The sequence below is a fragment of the Aquarana catesbeiana genome, linkage group LG12 (genome assembly GCF_042186555.1).
Source record: "Aquarana catesbeiana isolate 2022-GZ linkage group LG12, ASM4218655v1, whole genome shotgun sequence".
Classification (NCBI taxonomy): Eukaryota; Metazoa; Chordata; class Amphibia; order Anura; family Ranidae; genus Aquarana; species Aquarana catesbeiana.
In genome coordinates, this window is record NC_133335.1 from 227,574,619 (window position 1) to 227,593,149 (window position 18,531).

Here is an 18,531-nt window from a genome sequence, read left to right on the forward strand (position 1 = left end):
CATCTGGGATGCATCTCTGCCAATGGTTCCAGGAACATGCATGCTTGGTGGGGCCGTGTCTGCATGTTTAGGCGATGGAGAGGTAAGGGTGAAGCCAATGTCTGCTGGTGGCTTATCATCGGAGGAAACGAGAATGAACACCATTTCCTGAACAGGACCAGTTGGCTTGTAGCATCAGGTACCTTCATGAGGTCATCAAATGCTATTAGGTAGCCGTCATATCATTGGGTACTTAAAGGATAGTGGAGGCTTAAGCTTGTGGGTCACTAGATGCACAAGATAAAGCCAGTGGACCCCAATTGCCCAAATACATAATATGGCTAAAATTATGTGGACACCTGAATGTCACTAATGAAACTATACATCCAAAATTATGTGAACCCCTCCAAATGACGGAGGTCAGGTGTCTCCAGTGAAGGATCCTGGTAATCCAACATCATACCAAAACATTGTAAACATTTGTGTTCTTCCATCCTTGTGGTAACAGTTTGGTGAAGACCTTTTTCTGTTCCACCATGACTGTGCCCCCCCGTGTACAAAGCCAGCTCCATAAAGACATCCTCAGGAATGGTTCATCATGGTCATGGAGTTGAATGGGAAGATGTCTACTCACAAACAAGCTAAAAACACTCATCTGGCCACACAAGTGACAGCCTCTCATCTGCTGCTCGAATCACCAAAACTTGGGAGTGGGGAGTCCAGAATAAGACCCTTCAGGCTGATGCATTTCGAAGGACTGGCCTTCTTTTTCATAGCGTGTTTTAAGCTTATGTTTGTGAGGGCTCTGTGCAGGACACTCCAGTTCCTCCACACCAAACTGGTCACACCATGTCTAGCTTTGTTCACGGGGGGGGGGCACAGTCATGGGGGAACAGAAAAGGGTCTTCACTAAACTGTTTTCACAAGGTTGGAAGAGCACGATTGTCTAAAATGTCTTTGTATGACAGAGGAGTACCAGGACCCTTCACTGGAAACACCTGAACCCCATCACATCTGTAGCCATATAGTGTAACTTTGTTCACCTTCCCTCCTTTGAAGAGGACATGATGAGTGCTAATTGGTTATTTCATCAGCAGAACAAATCTCTTCCATTAAACTGATGTTCTTCTTTACGTGTGTAGTGGAGGTATTAGCGCTTCGGGTAGGCTACTAATGTTAATAAGCCGATTACTGCTCTGATGTCACTCGGTAATAATAGAGACGTGTAGAAAGAGTCACATTGCGGTCCGACGGCCAGGAGCTTTGAATGCCGCCTGCAACAAAATCACTGATGCTGGAGCCTGCATGTCCCACTCAGTCAGCATCAGGATATTGTTCCAGGGGACAAACCGAGAGAGGCGTCCAGAGATGTGCTGGGGAACGCCGGCTGTGGTGGGAGAGCGCCCATTGTTGGGAAGAGATATATACGAGGGAAGGGAGGTGGAAGAGGAAAAAGAAAGGCTAACACAACCTAATAATACACAAGCAACTGTATAATATCAGATCTATGATAGCGGCGAGGAGGGGGGTGGGGGAGAGGGTGGGGTTCTGGAACAAGAAACTCAATGTTTGGGATCTTTTATAAATTGAATGGACATAAAAAAGTTATATAAAAAAGAGAAAAAAGGAAAAAAATAAAATATGTTATGAAAGAAGTTCTAAAAAAGAAAAAAAAATATATATATATAAAAAAATGTTATGTAAGAGAAAGAAAAAAAAAAAAAAAAAAGATCACATGAGACATGGAAAAAAGATGAAATGAGGAAAAAGAAGGGAGAATTAAAAAAGGATGGCGATAGAAGAGGAGAGAATAATTGAAGAAAAAAGGAGCATGAAACAAAATACTGGAATTTGTTTATATTAATAAAAAAAAAAAAAACAGTAAATGTATACAAATAATAATAATAATGATAAAAATAATGTATAAAGATAAATAATAATAGGGTTCTTCAAAACATTCCCACACTTTTTTATTAAGAATTTCAAAAACAAAATTACACCAATTTTCTTCATAGTTGCCTTCCTTTGCGATGCATTATTCCCAGCATCATACCAACTTTTTAATGCCATTAGCAAAACTCCTCCCGCCTTCACTGTTTCCAACGAAAGTATAAAAGTGTGGAAACTTTTTGAAGACCCCAGCGTAATATAGAAATAAATATTATTATCATTATTTGTATATATTATCATTATTAATAATAATAAATAAAAATAGTATAATAATAATATTTGCTTATACTTCTATGTAAAAATTATATTATATTATATTATATTATATATATATATATATAGATATATATATATATATCTATATATATATATATATCTATATATATATATTATACTTTAAAATATATTATATAAAATAATACTATAAAAATACAAGGGATTCTTGTATTACCCCCGCGTAATATAGAAATAAATATTATTATCATCATTTGTATATATTATCATTATTAATAATAGTATAAATAAAAATAGTATAACAATAATATTTGCTTATACTTCTATGTAAAAATTATATTATATGTATATGTATATATATATATATATATATATATATTATATAAAATAATACTATAAAAATACAAGGGATTCTTTTACATTACACAAAAATAATAAAAATGATAAAATTACAAAAAAATAAAAATGAAAAAAAAAAATTATGAAGAAATTAGTGTAAAAATGGGAAAGACATGAAAAAAAAAAGAAACATGGGGAAATAGGAGAAGGGATAGTTGAAAAAGTACAGTGGTAGAAAAAAAATGTATACAATAATAATAATCATAATAACAAGATAATTCATTTAAAAATAAAATTAAAAATGACGTAAAGGAAAAAAAAAATAATTTAGTAGAAAAGGCAAAAGAAAAGGAAGATACAAAAACAAAGAAGATCAAATGAGATTAAATAAGATAACCATGAACATAATTTGCCGCCGGTAAGCGGCATAACCCTGAGCCTCCTCCTTCTGACCTGTGTGTGAAGTTATTCTTGTGCAGGTGGAGCAGCCCACAGCACACTTCGCAGCCTATCCTCTGCAGAGTCAGGGGGTCCGGCACGGTGGACTCGGAGGCCGCACAGCTCTGCAGATATTCCTTCAGGTCCCCCTGGAAATAAGAAGACTAGTGTAAGTCTATGAATGCCGTTGCAGGTGATGGGAAAGCTGCGGGGTAGTTGGCACGGCGGGGGGACCAGATCTCTGAAGCTCCGCCCACTTAGTGCCCCAAATACGTGGATACACTGCACAGAAAAAAAAAAAAAAAAAAAAACTGGCTACAACCAGTACTAAATAATATTGTGTTACTGTCCCTTTAAGGAACAGCACTGGATGATCAATTCTCAGCACCACTGCTATCAATATATTAGACAATCGAAGGTGGGCGGAGCTTAGGTTCAGGGGCAGATGTGACTACAGGTAAAAGCCAGTAAATTAGAATATTTTGAAAAACTTGATTTATTTCAGTAATTGCATTCAAAAGGTGTAACTTGTACATTATATTTATTCATTGCACACAGACTGATGCATTCAAATGTTTATTTCATTTAATTTTCATGATTTGAAGTGGCAACAAATGAAAATCCAAAATTCCGTGTGTCACAAAATATTGTGTAAGGGTCAAGATTGTGAAAAAAAACCCATTCAAAAATGTGGGGGAGATTCACAAGGAGTGGACAGCTGCTGGAGTCAGTGCTTCAAGATCCACCACCAAGAGACGCTTGAAAGACATGGGTTTCAACTGCCGCATACCTCGTGTCAAGCCACTGTTGACCAAGAAACAGCGCGAAAAGCGTCTCACCTGGGCTAAGGAAAAAAAGAGCTGGACTGCTGCTGAGTGGTCCAAAGTCATGTTTTCTGACGAAAGCAAATTTTGCATTTCCTTTGGAAATCGAGGTCCCAGAGTCTGGAGGAAGACAGGAGAGGCACAGGATCCACGTTGCCTGAAGTCTAGTGTAAAGTTTCCACCATCAGTGATGGTTTGGGGTGCCATGTCATCTGCTGGTGTCGGTCCACTCTGTTTCCTGAGATCCAGGGTCAACGCAGCCGTCTACCAGCAAGTTTTAGAGCACTTCATGCTTCCTGCTGCTGACCTGCTCTATGGAGATGGAGATTTCAGGTTCCAACAGGACTTGGCGCCTGCACACAGCGCAAAATCTACCCGTGCCTGGTTTACGGACCATGGTATTTCTGTTCTAAATTGGCCAGCCAACTCCCCTGACCTTAGCCCCATAGAAAATCTGTGGGGTATTGTGAAAAGGAAGATGCAGAATGCCAGACCCAACAACGCAGAAGAGTTGAAGGCCACTATCAGAGCAACCTGGGCTCTCATAACACCTGAGCAGTGCCAGAAACTCATCGACTCCATGCCACGCCGCATTAATGCAGTAATTGAGGCAAAAGGAGCTCCAACCAAGTATTGAGTATTGTACATGCTCATATTTTTCATTTTCATACTTTTCAGTTGGCCAACATTTCTAAAAAATCCCTTTTTTGTATTAGCCTTAAGTAATATTCTAATTTTGTGACACACGGAATTTTGGATTTTCATTTGTTGCCACTTCAAATCATCAAAATTAAATGAAATAAACATTTGAATGCATCAGTCTGTGTGCAATGAATAAATATAATGTACAAGTTACACCTTTTGAATGCAATTACTGAAATAAATCAAGTTTTTCAAAATATTCTAATTTACTGGCTTTTACCTGTATATCGGCGCCTAGGTCTCTTCACCAATGGGTGCTCGCCACTTACCAGGGGGCAGAACTCCATCACCAGCAGGTAGGGGGTGATCTCCGTACATTGCACCAGGCACTGAACAAGGTTGGGGTGCTGGAGGACTCTGAGGACAGAAAAGATACAATTTATATAAAACCGATCCATAATTGGGGCTCATTCACATCACTGGCGCTGCGGTAACGCGAGCTAAACGAACGGCAACTCATTCTGTGCATCGGAGCGCACAACGCATGTTACTTCGAGCAATGAAAACCACACCTATTTTTTTAACGTCGGTGTACATTGCGTTAATTTTTTAAAGGCCGCCGAACGCAGCACGTTAATGCATCGAAATGTGTAAATGGTTCCCCTAAGAGAAATTGTATTTTTTTTTATTAAAGGATCGCTCCACCAAAAAGTGATAATTTATAGGTGGAGCCCCAGATACTCCAACAGCAAGATGTCCTGGCCACAACGTCTGACTCCGCCCCTCCACCTCAAGCTTTGGGTATTCAAGAAGGATGGTGGGAACCCCTCATAATGGGCACAGCGGGTGTACAGACCCGGGAACTCAGTGCATGGATGGTGGGAACCCCTCATAATGGGCACAGTGGATTACAGATCCAGGAACTCGGCAGAGAGATGGTGGGAACCCCTCATAATAGGCACAGTTGGGGTACAGACCTGGGAACTCAGCACAGGGATGGTGGGAACCCCTCATAATGGGCACAGCAGGTGTACAGACCCAGGAACTCAGCACAGGGATGGTGAGAACCCCTCATAATAGGCACAGTTGGGGTACAGACCTGGGAACTCAGCACAGGGATGGTGAGAACCCCTCATAATGGGCACAGCAGGTGTACATACCCAGGAACTCAGTGCATGGATGGTGGGAACCCCTCATAATGGGCACAGTTAGGGTACAGACCTGCGAACTCCAAACAGGGATGGTGGGAACTCCTCATATTGGGCATAGTTGGGGTACAGACCTGGGAACTTCACACAGGGATGGTGGGAACCCCTCATAATGGGCACAGCAGGTGTACATACCCAGGAACTCAGTGCATGGATGGTGGGAACCCCTCATAATGGGCACAGTTAGGGTACAGACCTGCGAACTCCAAACAGGGATGGTGGGAACTCCTCATATTGGGCATAGTTGGGGTACAGACCTGGGAACTTCACACAGGGATGGTGGGAACCCCTCATAATGGGAACAGCGGGTGTACAGACCCGGGAATTCAGCACAGGGATGGTGGGAACCCCTCATAATGGGCACAGCAGGTGTACAGACCCGGCAACTCAGCACAGAGATGGTAGGAACCCCTCATAATGGGCACAGCAGGTGTACAGACCTCGGAACTCAGCAAAGGGATGGTGGGAACCCCTCATAATGGGCACCCCAAATGTACATAGACAGGAACTCAGCACAGGGATGGTGGGAACCTCTCATAATGGGCACAGCAGATGTACAGACCCTGGAAGTTGCAAAAGAGACTGTTGGGGGTTTAATCCTCCAGCAAGCACTGACATATAAGGTAGGTAGGTTGGTAGGTAGTCTGTGCTGTTGAATCAGGTTGCAGTCTGCGCACAATGCCAGTTGTTGTTTTCAGTCACTGACAGGTCAGTCATGAGTCTCAGGGATTCCCTCACCTTTACCTGTCTCTGCTTTCTATAACCTGCAGCCTTATAAACACAGAGCGGGGGAGGTGACGCGTCTCGCCGTCTGGTATGCGCCTATTATTCTAAACTATGCAGATAGTCAGGATCAGAGTCTGCAGGGCAGGAACCGAAAATACCCAACCTGGGGCAGAGACTCCACAGAGGGCAGTCCAGTCTGGGTCAGAGCTGCCATCATCCAGCCAGGAGAGAGCGAGTCCGTCCACAGGAACGAGTATAGAGGATCATTGATTACTACAGGGTTCAAGGAGGGCCAAATGCTCCATCCCTATAAATTCACATTGGGGTCCAGTAGACATCGAGTGTCATCCTCTTTGGACACTAGAGGTGGGGCTTGTGGCTGCCCAAGATTCTGGTGGGTGTTCGGGTGAACTAAATAGGGTGTCACTATTACCGCCCCCTCGTTCGGACCACAAACGTCTTTGGTTGGTAGGAGACAAGCAGCCACCTGTGCCCTGGCGTATCAGCACTGCGCTAGTTTAACTGGTAATTGCGCGGTCATACAATGCTGCACCCAAATGAAATTTATATCATTTTTTTCACACAAATCAAGCTTTTTTTGGGGGGTATTTGATCACCACTGGGGTGTTTGTTTTTTATTATATAAAGGAAAAAAGACCAAAAATTTGGAAGAAAAAAAAAACAATATTTTTTACTTTCTGCTATAAAAACATCCAATTAAAAAAAAAAAAAAAAACTGTAAAAAATCTATCTAAAAAATCTAAATATCTGAAAATCGATCAATCCTGATGTACTGATGGCTGATCTCATTTCTTGAGGCCTGAAAATGCCAGGACAGTACAAATAACCCCCAAATGACCCCCTTTTGCAAAGTAGACAGTCCGAGGTATTTAGTAGAAGGCATGGTGAGTTTTCTGAAGTTGTAATTTTTTGTAACAATTTTTTTTTTTTTCATACTGTAACAGCGTCATCAAATGCCTGGTGTGGGAGTGATCAGGGACACTGACTGGTGATAGGTTGTAAAAAAGAAATCCTAAAAAAAAAAAAAAAAATGTAAAAATTATATAAAATTTTTTATCTTTTTTTTAACTTTTTGTGCAGTTTTTTTTAATACTTTCATCAGCATAGTCCAGTGCCATGGCTACAGCTAATCACATGGTACAGGGTGCTGTGATTGGCCCAGGTACTATGTGATAGCTGTGGGCCAATCACAGCTCACTGCTAAAGGAAGCAGAGCGGTTATGAATGAATTTGCATAGCGATCACATGAACCCCTGGCTGCTGAACCCCAAACCTAAGAGGGCACAATGATGTACCTGTACACGACTGTGCCTGCATATGGCACCATGCCACAGTATTTGTTCTGTGGCAGGGTGGAAAATAGTTATATCCTACACTGTAAATATGGGACAACCTGATTAGCAGTTACATCCCTGCCTTTCAGGTCTTGAGTTCTCAATTTTCTAATTTTTCACCAGCAGCCCTGGCTGCACAGCAATGGGTTGGTTTGTGTTCTTTTCTCAAGCTCCACTAAAATGTCCCTGGCATGTGCATGACTGCAGCTGGGAGATTAGATTGCAAGCTTCTTTGGAGCATGCTTGGTGTGGATGACCTATATGTTTCTGAGGCTATGGAGAGGAGTCGGATGACTCTCTGCAGCTCAAGTGAGAGTGAATTATTTCCTCTCTTTCTGGAGGCTCTTCCCAACAGATGATGCAGCCCAGATGTGTAGCGTGTTATAGGGTGTGCCAATTGCAAGGAGAGGAGAGGGCTCCACCCAACCATAGAGAAGAGGGCTCCACCCAACCATAGAGAAGAGGGCTCCGATCCACCCAACAGTAGAGGAGAGGGCTCCACCCAACAACAGAGGAGAGGGCTCCATCCACCAACAGAGGAGGGGGCTCCACCCAACAATAGAGGAGGGGGCTCCACCCAACAATAGAGGAGGGGGCTCCACCCAACAATAGAGGAGGGGGCTCCACCCAACAATAGAGGAGGGGGCTCCACCCAACAATAGAGGAGGGGGCTCCACCCAACAATAGAGGAGAGGGCTCCCCCCAACAATAGGGGAGAGGGCTCCATCCAACAATAGAGGAGAGAGGGCTCCACCCAATAGAAGAGGGGGATCCATCCAACAATAGAGAAGAGGGCTCCATCCAACAATAGAGGAGGGGGGTCAACCCAACAATAGAGCAACAATAGAGGAGGATGGTCCACCCAACAATAGAGGAGGGTGGTCCACCCAACAATAGAGGAGGGGGGTCCACCCAACAATAAAGGAGGGGGGTCCACCCAACAATAGAGGAGAGGGCTCCCCCCAACAATAGGGGAGAGGGCTCCATCCAACAATAGAGGAGAGAGGGCTCCACCCAATAGAAGAGGGGGATCCATCCAACAATAGAGAAGAGGGCTCCATCCAACAATAGAGGAGGGGGGTCAACCCAACAATAGAGCAACAATAGAGGAGGATGGTCCACCCAACAATAGAGGAGGGTGGTCCACCCAACAATAGAGGAGGGGGGTCCACCCAACAATAGAGGAGGGGGGTCCACCCAACAATAGAGGAGGGGGGTCCACCCAACAATAGAGGAGGGGGGTCCACCCAACAATAGAGGAGGGGGCTCCACCCAACAATAGAGGAGGGGGCTCCACCCAACAATAGAAGAGGGGGATCCATCCAACAATAGAGAAGAGGGCTCCATCCAACAATAGAGGAGGGGGGTCAACCCAACAATAGAGCAACAATAGAGGAGGATGGTCCACCCAACAATAGAGGAGGGTGGTCCACCCAACAATAGAGGAGGGGGGTCCACCCAACAATAGAGGAGGGGGGTCCACCCAACAATAGAGGAGGGGGGTCCACCCAACAATAGAGGAGGGGGGTCCACCCAACAATAGAGGAGGGGGCTCCACCCAACAATAGAGGAGGGGGCTCCACCCAACAATAGAGGAGGGGGCTCCACCCAACAATAGAGGAGGGGGCTCCACCCAACAATAGAGGAGGGGGCTCCACCCAACAATAGAGGAGGGGGCTCCACCCAACAATAGGGGAGAGGGCTCCATCCAACAATAGAGGAGAGAGGGCTCCATCCAATAGAAGAGGGGGATCCATCCAACAATAGGGGAGAGGGCTCCACCCAACAATAAGGGAGAGGGCTCCACCCAACAATAGGGGAGAGGGCTCCATCCAACAATAGAGAAGGGGGATCCACCCAACAATAGAGGAGGGTGGTCCACCCAACAATAGAGGAGGGGGGTCCACCCAACAATAGAGGAGGGGGCTCCACCCAACAATAGAGGAGGGGGCTCCACCCAACAATAGAGGAGGGGGCTCCACCCAACAATAGAGGAGGGGGCTCCACCCAACAATAGAGGAGGGGGCTCCACCCAACAATAGAGGAGGGGGCTCCACCCAACAATAGAGGAGGGGGCTCCACCCAACAATAGAGGAGGGGGCTCCACCCAACAATAGAGGAGAGGACTCCATCCAAAAAAGAGGAGAAGACTCCACCCAACAAAAGAGGAGAGGACTCCACCCCACCACATACTGAATCCTTCTGGGTGGACTTCTGGTAGTAAAAGACCGAAGGTAAGGCAGTTAGTCAATGTTCTTTAAAGGGGATAGGTCCTCTTTAGGTGATGCAATACTACAAGCAGGAACACGGCTGTAATATTTGGTGTCTGGGTCCTATTACCCCATCAGGACTGTTTGTCTATAATCGTGATTTTCACGCTGCAAACCTGGAAATTTTCACCCGCAGCCAAGGCGGAGATCGAGGGGAGGAGTGAAAACAAAAACATGGTAATGCGTCAGGAATTTGTTGTTGACCTGCCCGAACCTGGACGTCTCCATCTCACTTATTACAATGTATTACTTTACAGCGGGTTACATAACACACGTCAGGTCACAACAATTCATAGGATGGAGCGGAGTACGCAGAAAGGTGGAAACTGCAGAGGATTATGGGAAGGAAACACTGCCTACTTACCGGTAGGGCTGAGTCTCCTCTAGGAACAGCATCTGCTCCTGGACGCTGGCACTGACTTTCAGCTCCTTCACCACCACCTGGGTGCTGGCGAGCCCCGAATTTACCTCCCCCAGCAGCACCTGCACAGCAGAGAGACATAGAAAGCGGTAAACATGAAGGTTTACAAAGGTTTTCTGGGGACTGGGGGGGGGGTCACTCCCAAGGGCCTCTTCCACACAATCCTGGCCTGGTGCTGGGGGGGGGTCTGTTGGGCTTACCCAAATGACTTTTTGTATGGGTCCCCCTTAAAAGTTTATACCAGACCCTTATCTTGGAATATGTTTTACCTCCCATAGATTTGCAATTCTGTCCATCCAGTCCTGAGATTTACACTGCTCTGCCAGACAGCGCAACCCCACCTAGCAAAGACAGGAGACCTGATTTGTCCCTGCTGCAGATCAGTAAGGGTTTGTTCACACAAAAAAATGCTGAGAATGGTTGCAGCGTGGCCCCATTTACTTGAATTGGTGGCGTTTGGTGGTACCACCTGCTGAATGTGACGGTTTAATTTTTATCACGCCTGTGATGTATTGCTTTAGCCATGTAAAGCCCTGAGTTGCTGCATTCTTGTGTTTAGGTGTGTGGTCAGAGGGGCAGTAAAATCACAGCTCAGCAGCCTGCCTTTACTGCCCCTGAACAAGCCTTAACACTTACAGGTGTCCTCCCTCTCTCCGTCTGTGATTGGACAGTAAAAGCAAAAACTAGTCACTGTGTCACTCTGCTCTCTCCTCCTATCAGCATGTCCCTTGTAAACCAACTGGTTTCTTGTGCTGCTGCTCCCTCTCCCTGTCAGAGCTCTGCTGTATAGGGATTGCAAGAGGCTGATAACAAGTTTCAGTGCTTACTCTCCTTACATATATTAACACCTTCCCGCCACCTCCGCCCCTGGCTCTTTAATAGAATTTAAATACCAGGGGGTGGAGGCGGGCATTACAATCATGTGACCACTGTGATTGGCTGTCACAGCGTTTAAATAATCACAAGCTTCTAATGGCAAGTATGCATCTGCAGCTTTTACTTGTTGTGCTGGGAGCGCACAGTGAGCGCGCTCCCAGCACAGAAAGACAGTCCCTATAGATAAAAACCCTGTGTAAATTATTGCCGCTATATAAATCCTGTATAATAATAATAATTATATAGATGCATATATACAGCTGATTGGCCTTAAAGCCCACCACCCAGCGCTCGCATCTATGTGTGTACAGTTGGTGGGGGAAAAAAAAAATGTGTGTGTGTATATATATATATATATATATATATATATATATATATATATATATATATATATATATATATATATATATATATATATATATATATATATATATATATATATATATATATATATATATATATATATATATATATATATATACACACAGTGGTGTAGTGGTAGCACTCTCGCCTAGCAGTAAGAAGGGTTGCTGGTTCGAATCCCAACCACGACACTACCTGCCTGGAGTTTGCATGTTCTCCCTGTGCCTGCGTGGGTTTCCTCCGGGTACTCCGGTTTCCTCCCACACTCCAAAGACATGCTGGTAGGTTAATTGGATCCTGTCTAAATTGTCCCTAGTATGTATGAATGTGAGTTAGGGACCTTAGATTGTAAGCTCCTTGAGGGTAGGGACTGATGTGAATGTAAAATGTGTATGTAAAGCGCTGCGTAAATTGACGGCGCTATATAAGTACCTGAAATAAATAAATAAAATAAAATATATATATATATATATATATATATACACACACACACACATGTATATATATATAAATTTTCCCCACCATATACATATATATACACACACACACACACACACAAAGTATCTCACAAAAGTAAGTACACCCTTCACATTTTTTAAATATTTTCTTCTATCTTTTCATGTGACAACACTGAAGAAATGACACTTTGCTACAATGTAAAGTAGTGAGTGTACAGCTTGTATAACAGTGTAAATTTGCTGTCCCCTCAAAATAACTCAACACACAGCCATCAATGTCTAAACCGCTGGCAACAAAAGTGAGTACACCCCTAAGTGAAAATGTCCAAATTGGGCCCAATTAGCCATTTTCCCTCCCCGGTGTCATGTGACTCGTTAGTGTTACAAGGTCTCAGGTGTGAATGGGGAGCAGGTGTGTTAAATTTGGTGTTATCGCTCTCACTCTCTCATACTGGTCACTGGAAGTTCAACATGGCACCTCATGGCAAAGAACTCTCTGAGGATCTGAAAAAAAGAATTGTTGCTCTACATAAAGATGGCCTAGGCTATAAGAAGATTGCCAAGACCCTGAAACTGAGCTGAAGCACGGTGGCCAAGACCATACAGAGGTATAACAGGACAGGTTCCACTCAGAACAGGCCTCGCCATGGTCCACCAAAGAAGTGGAGTGCACGTGCTCAGCGTCATATCCAGAGGTTGTCTTTGGGAAATAGACGTATGAGTGCTGCCAGCATTGCTGCAGAGGTTGTAGGGGTGGGGGGGGGTCAGCCTGTCAGTGCTCAGACCATACGCCGCACACTGCATCAAATTGGTCTGCATGGCTGTCATCCCAGAAGGAAGCCTCTTCTAAAGATGATGTACAAGAAAGCCCGCAAATAGTTTGCTGAAGACAAGCAGACTAAGGACATGGATTACTGGAACCATGTCCTGTGGTCTGATGAGACCAAGATAAACTTATTTGGTTCAGATGGTGTCAGGCGTGTGTGGCGGCAACCAGGTGAGGAGGACAAAGACAAGTGTGTTTTGCCTACAGTCAAGCATGGTGGTGGGAGTGTCATGGTCTGGGGCTGCATGAGTGCTGCCGGCACTGGGGAGCTACAGATCATTGAGGAAACCATGAATGCCAACATGTCCTGTGACATACTGAAGCAGAGCATGATCCCCTCCCTTCAGAGACTGGGCCGCAGGGCAGTATTCCAACATGATAATGACCCCAAACACACCTCCAAGATGACCACTGCCTTGCTAAAGAAGCTGAGGGTAAAGGTGATGGACTGGCCAAGCATGTCTCCAGACCTAAACCCTATTGATCATCTGTGGGACATCCTCAAATGGAAGGTGGAGGAGCGCAAGGTCTCTAACATCCACCAGCTCTGTGATGTCATCATGGAGGAGGGGAAGAGGACTCCAGTGACAACCTGTGAAGCTCTGGTGATCTCCATACCCAAGAGGGTTAAGGCCGTGCTGGAAAATAATGGTGGCCACACAAAATATTGACACTTTGGGCCCAATTTGGACATTTTCATTTAGGGGTGTACTCACTTTTGTTGCCAGCGGTTTAGACATTAATGGCTGTGTGTTGAGTTATTTTGAGGGGACAACAAATTTACACTGTTATACAAGCTGTACACTCACTACTTTACATTGTAGCAAAGTGTCATTTCTTCAGTGTTGTCACATGAAAAGATAGAAGAAAATATTTACAGAAATGTGAGGGGTGTACTCACTTTTGTGAGATACTGTGTATATATATATATATACACACACACACATACACACATACATACATACACACACACACACACACATACATACATACAGTATAAATACACAGTGTATATATAGAATATAAACAAAGGTGTAGTGGGAGGAGCTGGAATACTGTAGGTTTGGAAAGAACTATTATAGGGAGATCTCTCTGTGTTCCAAAAAGCCAGAAAAAGTGACTCCGCCCCCCCATATTCCACCTATAACTGCAATGGCACTATTGGTGGAGCTCCCCCTGTAATTGGATGGAATTACTTCTGGTTTGCAGGTAAAATTTAAACATTTACAGCAAAAAGTAATCGATGGTTACAATAGCGACCGATATATTTTCTCCTCTGTATGGGGGGGGGCGCTGACCCACGAAACAAAACTTGAGCAAAGACAACTGGATCTGTAAATCTGGGGAACAATTTTATTATTGGATTCATTATTATTTATATTCATTTTTGCCAGGAGCTTCAGAAAAAGAAACGATTCCAGTAAATTGGGCGAGACGGATGAGGCAGGAATATTATCAACTCTCTGCAACACCCAAAATACGCACTCACCTTGCCAAACCAGCCTCGGCCAATCTCCTTCAGGTACAGCAAGCTCTGTCTTCCCAGGTCGGTGGATTTGAGAAGTTGCACTGCGAGGAAAGAAAAGAAAAAATGATGATACATTGTGGCCCTCGCCTCCTCCTCCTCCTCACACTCTGACAGTCCCTTTAACCCCCCGATCTACGCTCCTCATTACACTCTCAGCCTTTAGGACTTCTTCTGTGCTGCCCCCCCCCCCCCCTTCTCTGGGCTTCCCTTCTCCATGTCATTGGGCACTCTCCAACCCCTCCAACCCTCTCACTGCCAGAGCCCTTATTTGCGTTTTTTTGCACTCCTTAACCTCTTCCATACTGCCCCCCCCCCTTCCTGCTTGCCCAGGACAATTTTCAGCTTTCAGAGCTGTCACACTTTGAATGACAATTGCACGGTCTTGTAACACTGTACTCATATTACATTTTTATTTTTTATTTTTTCACACAGAGCTTTTCTTAGTTTCTGTGATAACATTTTGCAAAGAAGTAATTTTTCTTCTTCATAGATGGGCTGTGATGAGGCTGTACCGATGGGCACCAATAAGGCTGCACTGATGGGTACGGATAAGGTTGCACTGATGGGTACTCATGAGGCTGCGCTGATGGGCACTGATAACCTGCACTGATGGGAACTGATGAGGCTGCCCTGATGGGCACTGATAATCTGCACTGATGAGGCTACACTGATGGGCACTGAAAATCTGCACTGATGAAGCTACACTGATGGGCAATGATAATCTGCACTGATGAGGCTACACTGATGGGCAATGATAATCTGCACTGATGAGGCTACACTGATGGGCAATGATAATCTGCACTGATGAGGCTGCAATGATGGGCACTGATAATCTGCACTGATGAGGCTACACTGATGGGCAATGATAATCTGCACTGATGAGGCTGCAAATGATGGGCACTGATAATCTGCACTGATGAGGCTACACTGATGGGCAATGATAATCTGCACTGATGAGGCTACACTGATGGGCAATGATAATCTGCACTGATGAGGCTACACTGATGGGCAATGATAATCTGCACTGATGAGGCTACACTGATGGGCACTGATGGGCACTCATGAGGCTGCGCTGATGGGCATTGAACCTGTACTTATCAACGCCAATGGGCACTGATGAGGCTGTGCTGATGGGCACTGATAACCTGCACTGATGGGAACTCATGAGGCTGCCCTGATGGGCACTGATGAGGCTGCACAGATAGGCACTCATGAGGCTGCGCTGATGGGCACTGAACCTGCACTGATGAACACCGATGGGCACTGATAACCTGCACTGATGAGGCTGCGCTGATGGGCACTGATAACCTGCACTGATGAGGCTGCACTGATGAGGCTGCACTGATTATCAGTGTAGGCTATAGCATGATATTAAAGTGGTTAAAAAATAATTTTAGGCCTGAAGATTAGTTTAAACCCCCAAATATGATATATTTTCTGAAAGGAGAGATCCTGGAGAACAAAATGGCAGGGGGTTCAACTTTTTTATGTCGCGCGATATTAGAGTAACAGTTTCCCAAGCGCAGATCTTCAGTAAAAAGAACACATTAAAGCGATATTAAACCAGAAACGTAATATATTGCAGCTTAATCAATAGATGTGGCGGGTGCATTGTTTTTTTTAGGCTTTTTTTACGCCTGTTTTTACCTGGTGATCTGGCCAGCAACACACCTTCTGATCACTGTAAGCACCCCTGTCAGTGGTAAATGGTTTGCCTCAACCCTCTCACTGATACATCTGCAGGACAGCCTGATCTGTTGAAAAACAACAGACTTACTGGCAGGATCACCAGGTGAAAATGAGGGAAAGAAAATGAATGCAGCCGTCCCATATAAGGGTTGGTAATCTGTAATATGAGAAAGGTTTGCTTTTGGGTTTAGTACAGCTTTATGATGTCATCAGAACAGGAAGAGAGGAAATCCTCCAATGGGGACACGTGTCCCTCACTTTGGAGAGTTCTCATCTCACATTTCAGGGAAAGGAGAAGTTATGGGGACCACCTTTTACCATCCAATGATAGACATTTTGGCTTTAGATTCACCATAATTTGCTTTAAGGGGACAGGAACATGCCGTGGTCACAAGCAACCAATCAGAATCCATTATGATGCATCTAACTGCAAGGAAGAATCTGATTGGTTGCTGGACATCGATTGAAAAGTGTATTTTGACAATGAAATTCAGTATCTGGATCTGCTTCGGGAGCGATTCGGACAATTGTGATAACAAGTAACTCCGCCTTTCCTGGGAGATCAATCATTGGCTGCAACACAGACTAAGACTTCTTTCTTGGCCCCTGACAATGGGGCCCTCTGAGAACATCCAGTCCCATCCTTCCACACATGACATGATGGAAGATTCCGGGTGCCCACCATGCCGCACTTTGCGACGCCACGGCGCCCACCTCCTTCGTGTGACATTTTATGGCCCCTCCTGGCTCCCATGCCCCCCGGCCCACCAGGCTGCCCCTTGAATTCCAGAGGTGAATACCAATCCCCGGCCACCAACAAAGGGCGCCATTGTCCAGAGCCTGGCACAGGCCAGCACGCCTTCTCCAAGCTGGACACTGCTGCCGCTCTGTAGCGCCACTCCAAGGGGGCCCCCCCATGAAAAGGCCCCATTGTCCCCGGGAAGGGCTGAAGGGCCTTTGTGACTCCGAGACTTCTCATCACAATCTGAATTCCGGGAAGATTCCAGTCCTACACGCCGGAGGGTAAAAATCGCCAGCAACCATTGTCCATCCAATTCATATCTGGAATCCCACCGACTACACCTACCGAGACCCCAACGCACGGCGCAATGACGCGCCCAACGCGGGGCGATGTCTACAGCCAACAACTTCACCCTGAACTCTCGAGAAATCCATGTCCTGATGGAGATCACCAGAATCCATAACTAGATACAAAGTGTTCATCAATAGAACACGCCAACGGCTTCACCATTCCGACCGGCACCATCAATGTTTGCTACATTGTAAGATTTTTGTAATTTGTAATATCTAATACCTCCAATGATCCTTAGCTCCCTCTAGTGGCCATAATGTGGTACTTTCCTGAAATAACTCCCCCCCCCCCCCCCCCCCCCAAAAAAAAACAAAAAAAACAAAAAGCATCGTGGCCACTAGATGGACCCGACTACCACAGGAGACAGGTTATAACTCCCAGCAGGGTGATTCAACCGCTATATTTCTCCTGTTTACCATCATCACTGAGAGTGAAAGAAAATCCCAAATTCTGAGTTGCCACCAGAACAGGAACAGAGGGGAAATCTTCCAATGGGGACACTAGTTCTGGGATTCCCTCATTTTGGAAGGATGTCCTCTCACTTCCTGCTTGGCCAGGAATTGAAGGGAAATCTCCCCAATGGGACACAGATGGCAACAAATAAAGCTGACAGGGGTTATAACCCTCTCTTACTCTATCCACAATATACAAAAGTTCTGCTTTGTGCAAAAATCTGAACATTTCTCCTAAGTAATTATAAGCCCGATGGTAAACTTAGAGATTGCCCACAGCCAGGCCAGCTGCAGGTCCCATAACCGCGCACAGTATCCCCCCTAACCTCCCATAGTGGCTACTGTCCCCCCTAGGCCCCCTGAAAGCCTCCAGCCATCCCCAGTGCCCCCCCCCCCAAAAAAAAACTCCCCCAGAGGACCCCTGAGGGCTCTTAGCCTCCACAGTGTCCACCAGTCTACTGCAGAGCCTCCAGTTCTCCATAGTGCCCCCATCCTCCCAGCTCACACAGTGCCCCCTAACCTCCCCTAGAGGCCCACAGTCCCCTTAGACCCACTGAGGGGGCTCAGCCCCCACAGTGCCCCCCCAAACTCCCCTAGAGGCCCCCGAGAGCTCTCAGCCTCCACAGTGCCCCCCCAAACTCCCCTAGAGGCCCCCCGAGGGCTCTCAGCCTCCAGTGCCCCCCCCGAACTCCCCTAGAGGCCCCCCGAGGGCTCTCAGCCTCCACAGTGCCCCCCCAAACTCCCCTAGAGGCCCACAGTCCCCTTAGACCCACTAGAAGGCCTCAGTCTTTACACCCCCCCCAGTTTACTGCAGAGTCCTTGATAGTGCCCCCTGAGAGCTCCCAGCCCCCACAGTGCCC

At 45.6% G+C, this 18,531-nt stretch overlaps 1 protein-coding gene across 2 annotated transcripts in view; it reads right to left on the reverse strand.

Annotated features, from left to right (window-relative positions):
* Positions 1–18,531, reverse strand: part of AATK (apoptosis associated tyrosine kinase) — a 67,819-nt gene that overhangs the window by 34,108 nt on the left and 15,180 nt on the right. For both annotated transcript variants that reach the window (XM_073606852.1, XM_073606851.1), the window contains exons 3-6: positions 14,399–14,478; positions 10,330–10,448; positions 4,736–4,823; positions 2,956–3,089 (exon numbers count right to left, since the gene is read on the reverse strand). In XM_073606852.1, coding sequence (XP_073462953.1) covers positions 2,956–3,089; positions 4,736–4,823; positions 10,330–10,448; positions 14,399–14,478 — 421 coding nt within the window. The remainder of the gene's footprint in view (positions 1–2,955; positions 3,090–4,735; positions 4,824–10,329; positions 10,449–14,398; positions 14,479–18,531) is intronic.